At 33.8% G+C, this 11,106-nt stretch overlaps 1 protein-coding gene across 1 annotated transcript in view; it reads left to right on the forward strand.

The window, feature by feature from the left end:
- The first annotated feature begins 4,824 nt into the window (after positions 1-4,824).
- LOC107739190 (dual specificity protein phosphatase 10-like) overlaps positions 4,825-11,106 on the forward strand; it is a 14,121-nt gene continuing 7,839 nt past the window's right edge. The window contains exons 1-2 of the mRNA XM_016551216.1: positions 4,825-4,939; positions 6,582-7,383. Of these exons, the coding sequence (XP_016406702.1) occupies positions 6,648-7,383 (736 nt within the window). The 5' untranslated portion in view covers positions 4,825-4,939; positions 6,582-6,647. The remainder of the gene's footprint in view (positions 4,940-6,581; positions 7,384-11,106) is intronic.

Here is an 11,106-nt window from a genome sequence, read left to right on the forward strand (position 1 = left end):
CATTCAGAAGTATTTTGTAACTTGTTTAAACATCTTTAGAGTGTACAAGTTAAACACGGTTTTTATTTTAGCAAGAAAAAAACTGGTAAAGAGTACACTAAATATGTGACCCTGCAGCACAAAAGCTGTCTTAAGTCGCTGGGGTATATTTGTAGCAATAGCCAAAAAAAACATTGTATGGGTCAAAATTATGATTTTTCTTTTATGCCAAAAATCATTAGGATATTAAGTAAAGATCATGTTCCATGAAGATATTTTGTAAATTTCCTACCGTAAATATATAAAAACTTAATTTTTGATTAGTAATATGCATTGCTAAGAACTTCATTTGAACAACTTTAAAGATGATTTTCTCAATATTTAGATTTTTCCCATATTTGAATCTTAAATAATTTCACCAAACTTGAAAAACAGTAAATCTAAATGTCATTTATATATATAATTACATTTGCTCATTCAGAAGTATTTTGTAACTTGTGTAAACATCTTTAGAGTGTACAAGTTAAACACAGTTTTTATTTTAGCAAGAAAAAAACTGGTAAAGAGTACACTAAATATGTGACCCTGCAGCACAAAAGCAGTGTTAAGTCGCTGGGGTATATTTGTAGCAATAGCCAAAAATACATTGTATGGGTCAAAATTATAGATTTTTCTTTTATGCCAAAAATCATTAGGATATTAAGTAAAGATCATGTTCCATGAAGATATTTTGTAAATTTCCTACCGTAAATATATAAAAACTTAATTTTTGATTAGTAATATGCATTGCTAAGAACTTCATTTGAACAACTTTAAAGATGATTTTCTCAATATTTAGATTTTTTTTTGCACCCTCAGATTCCAGATTTTCAAATAGTTGTATCTCAGCCAATATTGTCCTATCCTAACAAACCATACATCAATGGAAAGATGATTTATTCAGCTTTTTTTTTTTTTTTTTTTAATTGACACTTCAGACTGGTTTTGTGCTCCAGGGTCACATATGGTGAAAAATAAGAAAACAATGAAAAATGATTTTATTTAAATAATTTAGATAATTAAAAAAAAAAGCTATTTTTTTCAGAATTAAAACTATGATTTAACTTCTTTTATTCTAGTATTTCAACTAGGTAATATAAATTATACGCTGTACTTATAGTTTTTGTTTTGAATTGTCTTTGTTGTGAAATATGCCATGATTTCTGCCGTTCAAAATAGACGAAAAGCCTAAAATCATCACTTTTCTGACCGTTTCTCTCGTCACAGTGAACTGTATGAATAGATGTAGACAGCAGACAGATGGTTTGTGGGGAGATTGCTGACAGCGTCTCTGTCACGTGTAGCAGGTTTGACCATCTGAACAACACTGATGCTGAGCAAGATGTTCATGGACTCTGAATCAATGTCTCAGAGAAGATTCAACTTCATTCAGATCCAGATGAGTTTTAATCAGGCGTACAGGTCCATCATCAGAAGTCCAAACGTTTTTATGGTGTGGGGGGAGAAAAAACAAAACATGCCACATAAATAAATAAATAAAAATATGTCATTAAATTTGGAAAAAGAAAATGTTTTTGTTGTCATGATTGTATTCCTATGTATTTACCTCCTAAAATCTCCTGTTTATGCATGCACGTAAGTAAAATGAAGTGTTGGTAATACAGTTTTATTAATAATAATATTGTTAATATTTTTTAAAGTTTAATACATTTTTAATTTTTCATAAATTTTTATAATATAAAATTTGATAGTAGTTCACAATACTGTTTCACTGTAAATAAATGCAGCTTTTGTGTTTTTTAAAAACATTTTTAAAAATCTTAATTATTAATAATGCAATAAGTGTAAACCAGCATAAAATGTATTAAAATATGGTTTTACTGATAATGTGAGCATAAAAGATGTCTTTGAAAAACATTACAATTTCTTCATTACGGAGTAATAATAATGTAAATCAGCATAAAATATATACTTTTTTATAAATATATCGAATAAATAATTACAATAATTATAAAGATATCTATTATGCACGTTTTAATAATCAATACTTGCATAATAGATATCTTTCAAAAACAAACAAAATCTTAATTATCACAAAATAATGTAGTAATAAATGTAAAGCAGCATAAAATAAATAGTGATATATTTGATTTTGTGAATAATTCATACTGTTTTTAGCGTCGGTGAGTATGAGATTTCTTTCAGAAATATTTAAAAAATCATAATCATTCCAGACTTGTGACCAGCATATTTGCATATTTAAATATTATTTACATTTGATTATTTTTTTCCATGTAAATGTTGTTTGGCATTGCTGTAATGAGTTCCCATACTGTACTGCCTTTAAACGATGCTGATTCAAATGCAAATGACTGTATTACAGTAATGAGAGTCTAATGAGAATTGCCATTGAGAATAATGAAACTAATTCTACTGTGAAAAAAGGGCCCGAGCAAAACGCCTCTGCAAAAGAGGAAGTGGTTGTTCGCTTCCTGTTCTTCAGGCCTCTAAATATCACACCGCATGACGTCAGTTTTTCCACTGACAGACGCTCGCATGCACACATCTAAATAGAATGTTATGCTTCTACCGGGGCAATAAAACAAGATCAGCGGTTTTAGGAGAGGCAAACGTAAAGTCAGTCACCTCAACTCACACTGTACCTCATTTTAACAACTAAATCTACTTTATATGCCATGCTTTCTATTGCAAACACATAAGAAATCATTAAGTGTCAAACCTCACCTCACTCACTCCCATGTGTTATAAGAAGCTGTTTGGTGAACGTACTCGTGAGATCATGAATAAAGCTCACATTAGTCACAGATGAGTCATTTACACATGATATAACATTTGTGACTGTGGCCTTGCTCTTATGTGAGAACAAGCCTCTTATAGACGAACAGCAGTCGTGGGCTTTATATGGGACTCCACTCAACAGCAGTCAGTCCCTGACAAATCAGTGCTATTTTGCATACACTACATAATAACCTTCATTAATAAGTCATTTCATGTTATTGAATGTTCAGATGAGTAGGTGATGTGCATTCAAATATGAGTTGTTGATACATGACTCATAGTTTCATAATATTTGAATGCATTAAGTTATCTGTTTAGTGTTAGATAATGTTTGTCAGAATCTGTATGTTGACATTTTCATTCTTAAAAATTATTACAGTTTATACAATTATTATACTAATATTCTCCTTCTGTGTTTTTTAATTACTATTTAAATTTTTGCCTTTAGGTTGTTAACAAGAAAGGACCCTACAACATTTATATTTTTATATATATTGACATTTTAGCATATTTTATATTGAAAATTTTTAACATTTTTATTTTATTTATTTATTTTTAATTTATCTTTTATATTATAATATTCTTTTATATTTAAATTTAATTTTTAAGGTGTTGACATAAATAATGATCCAAAAACGTTGTCTTTTTTCATTATTTATCATTTTTTTTATTTTATTTTATTTTTAAACATGGTATCAAGTTTCACATTACACAACGTTTCTCCTCTTTATGTTTGTATTTTATTTGTAATAGCTATTTAAATTTTTGGTGTTGACATAAGGGAGGACCCTATACAACATTTATGATTTACTTTGGTAACACTTTATTTAAAGGTGTCCTTGTTACACGTGTTACATGTACTTTCTATTATAATAAGAATTAATTGTGCATAATTACATGCAAGTAACCCTAATCCTAACCATAACCATATAGTAAGTACATGTAGTTAATTACTATTACTCAGTACTTAAATGTATAATTACACTGTAACAAGGACACCTTAAAATAAAGTGTAACCTAAAATACTAACAGAAAAGGAATATACAGTATTGTATAAATTAGTATAAGTTGTATAAAACTGGTTTAAAGAGACCGGACACAAGTGTGAATGCAATGGAATAATGAAACAGTGTTTGAAAATAAAATAAAAATGATGAAAAAGAAATTAATATAATATTAAAAAAATAAAATTGTATAAAGTAAAGATTACACTTTATTTTAATGTGTCCTAGTTACAGTGTAATACATTTAAGTGCTGAGTAATATTAATTAACTACATGTACTTACCATATGGCTGGGATTAGGGTTTGTCTTACAGTTACTTGCATGTAATTATGTGTAATTTGTTGTTGTTATAATAGTAAGTATGTGTTACAAGGACACCTTAAAATAAAGCGTTACTGTATTTTATTTTTAATAAATATTTACATTTTTGCTTTTAAGGTGTTGACATAATGAAGGACCCTCCAACATTGAACTTTTTTTTTTATTTAAATGTATTTTTAAAATAATCTTTACTTTATTGTATCATTTTATTTTTAAACACAGTATAATTATTTTATTTTATTATTTTAATTCTAATTAATTTTAATTTTAATTCTTTATTTATTACTATTTCAGTGCATTCACACTTGTGTCCCGCCTCTTTAAACCAGTTTCACCATCTTCTGATTGGCTAATTTATACGATATATTCTTTTCCTGTTAGCATTTTATTTTTAATAAATATTTAAATGTTTGCTTTAAAGGTGTTGACATAATGAAGGACCGTCCAACATTGATACATTTACAAAAAATATAATTTTTAGTGAGTGCATTCAAGTGCATTCACACTCGAGTCGCGTCCCGTCTCTTTAAACCGCTTTCACCGAACTCTCTCCTGATTGGCTCTCAATGACATCACCCTGCGCTTCCTCCCATTTCTGGGCCGCTGTTGCTCTCCATCAGCAGCGCGGAGCTCCATTGGTTCAGGCGCACGTCAGTCTGAAGTGATACTAGTGCGGAGCCGCTACAAACTCCAACTCCATCAGTGAAGACTGAAGAGAGAGCAAAGCAGGACGGGAGGAAAATGCTGCGGGTCTCCAGCGCCGGGACCGGCTGAGCGGCTCAGACTGATCGATTGATCTCAGACTGAAGACACTGCTGATAAACGCCACGTGCATGTAAGTCTGAAGAGCATGTTTAACTGTTTAGAGTTGTTTAGTAATTGCACGGGATTGCTGAGCAGTCCCACCCCATATAGATCTATAGGATGTGTTTCATTCCAGGAAATAAGGACACATTTAATGCAGATGCTGTTTTGCCTCAAATCAAACTTCATTTCCATGCATTGCTGTCATGTGTGAGGCTCAAGTTGTGATCCTGACAGATTCTGTGCTGTGCAAAGCAAACCATCTGTAAATTGCATGCATTGTCACCACATGAAATAATGATGATGTCTAGCCTCAGATGCAGAACCTTTCCATATTTTATTCCCAGCACGTCCACATGCCGTGTTTGGGAATGGGCTGCTGTGTGCTCCTTTCAATTTAACGGGGTCAGCAATTCGCTCCTGTGATGAGAACCTATAGGAATCTATCAGATAGATTTCCATGCAAATCCAAACACACGTCGGTCTGAAAGTTCTGCAAGTCTCGTGACACTTGCACATTTGCTGATTGAATATTTCGGCTGATTTGACTGTAGTGCTCTCAGCTGAAAGCCATTCGGCAGGTTCCCCTAAAAAGGAGTGTGAAGCCCCTGCAGGTTGGGTCCGGGCCTGTGTGAGAACAGACTGTCCGTTTGACGACGCTACAGCCTTAAACATAAAGCTTCTTTATTGCTTCCATGAAGAACATCCATGGAAGCTTTATTCTTCATAATGGAAACAGGTTCCTTTAAGGGTTAGTTCACCCAAAAATGAAAATTAGCCCATAAATTACTCACCCTCAAGTCATCCTAGGTGTATATGACTTTCTTCTTTCAGACGAAATATGCATTTATATAATTTTAATTTAATTTAATTTTAATTTTATATAATTAAATATATTTCTTTGATTTTAATATCATTTTTAAACTAAATAAGGTGTTGACATAAGGAAGCACCCTACAACATTGATGTATTTCATTTATTTATTTTTAAATATATTTTTATGATTTTAATGTTAATTGATTTTGTTTTTAAACACAGTTTCATTATTTCTTTGCATTCACACTTGTGTCCTGTCTTTTTAAACAAATATTTAAAATTTTATATTTGATTTTTATTTCATTTTATTATTTCCGTTTTACTTACTTAAATTTTTATTAACAGTATCATTACTTCATTGCATTCACACTTGTGTCCCTTTAAAACCAGTTTCACTGTCTTCTGTCTTTAGATTTTTAGAGTATATTATCTTTCTGTTTGTATTTTATTTTTAATGACGATTTAAAAAAATTGAAGGTGTTGACATATTGAAAGACCCTACAATATTTTCGTTTTATTTTAATTAAATTGTATTATTTTAATTTTTTTAAATTATTTTTAAATTATTTTTTATAAAAATAAAATAAAATAATTATAAAATTAAAATATTTAATTAATTATTATTTTTTTAAAATAATTTTCTAATTATTTTAAACTAATTAATTAATTTATTTATTTAACACAATTCGAAAATGTGTAGTATTGGTGTGCTTCCAAAGAACTAGGTTGGGAAACACCTAGCTTTAGATTTTTAAGATGTTCTGCACATGGGTAACGCAAAAATGCTTCTTCAATGGCATCCCTGCGCAAGCAGCCTTCATTTTTAAATCCATCTCTGATTCTGTTGTGCTTCTCAGCGAGCAGCTTGCGACTGAGCGGACATCTGAGTTCTCTGTGGTGTGCCAGCCCTCTGTGGTCTCTCCATGCCTCCTTCTCCTCTAGACGACAGAATTGTGGTGGCGCTGCCAAGGCCTATACGACCTCAGGAACTCCGACTCCGCCTGGACACCAGCTACCTGGAAGCCACCGTGGGCACCGTCGGTCAGTCGACGGTCATCAGCAGCACCACCGTGGTGAAGATCCAGGCGTATATGCCCTCGTCCAGCGGCTCCACGCGCTCGCTGACGTGTGGATGCAGCAGTGCCAGCTGTTGCAAGGTGAGCACCTACGAGAAGGACGGCCAGGTCAGCGCCAGCAGCCCTAACCTGAACTCCGGAGTGGGCTATGGCGTCCCCACGGAGGCCTACAGCGCTCCCAGTCTCACCTCCGGCCTAAGCAGGGGCGGCATGCGGGTCATCCACCCCAACGAACTGGCCAAGAAGCTGACGCATTGCCCGCTGGGCCACCCGGTGGGGCCGGTGCCCGTCATCATCGACTGCCGGCCCTTCATGGAGTTTAACAAGAGCCACATCCGAGGAGCCATGCACATCAACTGCTCAGACAAGATCAGCCGGCGACGGCTCCAGCAGGGCAAGATCACCGTCCTGGACCTCATCTCCTGCCGGCAGAGCAAGGACTCCTTCAAGGGGATTTTTTCCAAAGAGCTGGTGGTGTACGACGAAAGCACGGTGGACCCGGGCCGGCTGACGCCGTCTCAGCCTCTGCAAGTGGTTCTGGAGTCGCTGCGGAGGGAAGGAAAGGACCCCATCGTTCTGAAAGGTAGGCCTGCTTTTGAGAGTGAAGGTTTGGAAATGTTTTTTCTTCCAACGTTTAGAATCTTCTAAGAAAAAAGATACATTCTAAAAAGAATGTTGAGTGCACTGTTTAAAATAAAGGTTCCGAAAGAGAACCTTTTTTTTTTAAAGACCATTTTTTCTTACTTAAAGAACATTTAAAAAAAAATCGGAAGAATCTTTTGTGGAATGGAAAAGTTTCATGGATGTCGATCAAATGCTTTTTCTTCCAACGTTTAGAGTCCTAGGGCCAGATTCATGGAAATCTTGTAAAGAAAAAAGTTTTGTGAGATAAATTCTAAAAAGAATGTTCAGTACAAGCCAAGGTTTCGAAAGGTTTTTTCTTTTTCTTAAAGGAACCATTTTCTTAGTCCGAAAGACATTTAAATGATCTAAAGAACCTTTTTTCACTATGAAGATCCTTTTGTGGAATGAAAAAGGTTCCATGGATGTTAAAGGTTCTTCATGGAACCAGTCAAATGCTCTTTTCATCCAACATTCAGATTCCTGGGGGGCCGGATTCACAAAAATCTTAAGAAGAAAAGTTAAGAAATGTTGTAAGATAAATTCAAAAAAATTATGTTCAGAACACTCTTCACTATGAAGAACCTTTTTATGGAATGGAAAGGCATGGCTGTTAAAGGTTCTTCATGGAACCATCGATGTGCAGTGCAGGTGCAGTTCATGAAAAATTCTCAAGATGTTCTCAAATATTTTTCATAAGTACTAATTTAGATGTATAAACAGTCTCAGCTTTACTCATAAACTAGAAAATAAGCAGTAAATAGCCTGGTGGTTTTCATTCTTATCTCTTGCTTTGTGAATCCTCTGTCTTAACGTTTGTGCTGCCTTTTTAATTTCACCAACAGTCATTTGAGTCTTGCAGAAATAGAACTAGCTGAATTATTCATTTCTAGAAATGACTTGTTATTCAACGCCTACTTTTTGTTTGGTTGGCGTATGAGCTTGATCTGAATTACTTCTCAAACATCAGTCTGTACTTTCAAAGATGAAGCCACCCTCTCAGACGTTTTTGAGTAACCGTATGGGATTTTCACTTTCTGTGTAATCCTGGGCTTTCTTGATGTGTGTGGTGAACAGTGTTGGGCTAGATACTCACAAAAATCTCATATATTCTTCATTACTAGTTACTCCTTCCAGAAGTAATATTATTACGTTACTTATTACTTTCTGGCAACAGTAATTAGTTACACTACTAGTTGCATTACTTTTCTTTCACGCCCCACAGAAGTTGTAATTGCATATCTTCCCCATAAAATTCTTCTAAAATGTTACTAACAATATATTTCTGCCTCATCATTTGATCAAAATCCACACTGGATTGCAGTCAGAAGATATTACAAACACTCAATAGTGATTGATAGTGACATTCAAGTAGAAGTGTTGTATTAATCTCATGAATTGTCACATGTAGCTTGAAGCTAATTGTAGCTCTAATTTCTCTGTTACCCATATACGATTATATTCCATAATGTATTTCATCAAAAGAAATCAGAAGAAAATGTTTCGTTCTCTAAAAAGATTTTACACAATTTATATTGGGATCAGAGGGATGTGGGTGCAAGCCATGTAATACCAGAGTAAAGTTATGAAAATAAATCTAGGAATTATTGAATTGTTGGACTTCAATACGTAATTAGTTACTCTACTAGTTACTGCAAAAAGTACTATTATTACTGTAACTAGTTACTAGTAACTAGTTGTTGCCCAACACTGGTGTTTGACACGTTTCATCACAATGTCTTTTAGTCGTGATTGTACTCAAACGTTTGGGAAAAAAAGTATTTTTTTGAATAAAATACTTTTATTCAGCAAGGAATCCGGATGGCAACAAAGTGACAGTAAAGACTTATTTCTGACATTTAAAATGTTACAAAAGATTTTTATTTCAAATAAATACTGTCCTTTTGAACTTTCTGTTCATCAAAGAATCCTGAAAAATAAAATGTATCACGTTTTCCACAAAAATATGAAGCAGCTCAACTTTTTTCTACATTGATAATAATCAGAAATGTTTCTTGAGCAGCAAATCAGCATATTATACTGATTTCTGAAGATCATGTGACACTGAAGACTGGAGTAATGATGCTGAAAATTCAGCTTTGCTTCATAAAAATAAATAAAATTTTGCATTATATTATAGAAAACAGCTATTTTTAATTGAAATATATATATATATATATATATTTTTTTTTTTTACAATTTTACTGTTTTTACTGTATTTTTAATACAGCCTTGGTGAGCAGAAGAGACTTGTACAGCATTGCACTTTTGCTTAATTGTATAATTTGTAATAAATTGTTTTAGCAACTGTTAATTGAATGATATGAGGCTAGAACAGTAGGACTGTGAGGTGTGTCAGCAAACTATCCAGACAGTACAGTAGTTGTGTTACGTCTGCAGTTGATCTGACCTCAGCTTGTTGACGCATGCAGGCATGTCCAGCTCCGCCATGTGTGTCCGCGTGCCTGAGCTCCTGCGGCCCCTGGCAGCAGCTGACGGGGACAAGCCAGCTCTATTCTAGCCGCGCGAGTCTGTTGCCATCGTTTGCCTTGTTTGGCTGGCGTGGAGAGTCGAGGGACGAGGACAGAGCGCGTCTGTCAGCTGACATCCCCTGCATGCATCTGCTCCAAAACCTAGGCTGGCATCATACATGCGTTCTTTTCTGACGTGATGCCTTCTAAGTTACCTTGATTTGGACAAATTATACAGATGTGACCACAAAACCAGTCATAAGGGTCAATTTTTTGACATTGAGATTTATACATCATCCGAAAGCTGAATAAATAAGCTTTCTTTGTTAGGATAGGACAATATTTGGCTGAGATACAACTATTTGAAAATCTGGAATCTGAGGATGCAAAAAAATCTAAAGATTGTTGAAAAAGTTGTTCAAATGAAGTTCTTAGCAATGCATATTACTAATCACAAATTAAGTTTTGATATATTTACAGTAGGAAATGTACAAAATATCTTCATGGAACATGATCTTTACTTAATATCCTAATGATTTTTGGCATAAAGGAAAAATTTATAATTTTGACCCATACAATGTATTGTTGGATATTGCTACAAATATACCTGTGCTGCTTATGACTGGTTTTGTGCTCCAGGGTCACGTATGTGTTGCATATGAGATAATCCCACAGTCAGGCTGCTGCTTTAGGAGGGCAGACAGTAAGTCAGCACACTAGGTTTTGGAAAGGAGGCGATATGTCAGCATAGCATACGCACACATTAGGACTCTGTTCCAAATCCTAGTGAGCTACCTTGCTGTCTAGTTTTAACACAGCAGCCTGAAATGGAATCTCATAATTGGTTTGGAATGCTTTTCATAGGCTACAACATGAAAATGTGGGTTATGCATATAGCACTCCTCACACAATGTGCGGAAACCCCACTCACTATTGATTTCTATAGAGTTTGGTGTTAGCATGTTGTTAAGCTACTGATACAGTACTCAACTTGGAAAATTTATATTATATGTATACAACTGAGGTCAAAATGATTGGTAAATATTTTACAATTTACTTTCAGTTGTTTTATTTAATGAAAGCTTAGATATTTGTGATTTTTTAAAATTAAAAAACAATAATTGCATGAACTTTGGGGGGAAAAAATCTGCCAAATGTGTAAATATTATATTATATTATATTATATTATATTATATTATATTATATTTTAGATA

The sequence above is a fragment of the Sinocyclocheilus rhinocerous genome, unplaced genomic scaffold (genome assembly GCF_001515625.1).
Source record: "Sinocyclocheilus rhinocerous isolate Xijiao unplaced genomic scaffold, SAMN03320098_v1.1 scaffold555, whole genome shotgun sequence".
NCBI classification, from domain to species: Eukaryota; Metazoa; Chordata; class Actinopteri; order Cypriniformes; family Cyprinidae; genus Sinocyclocheilus; species Sinocyclocheilus rhinocerous.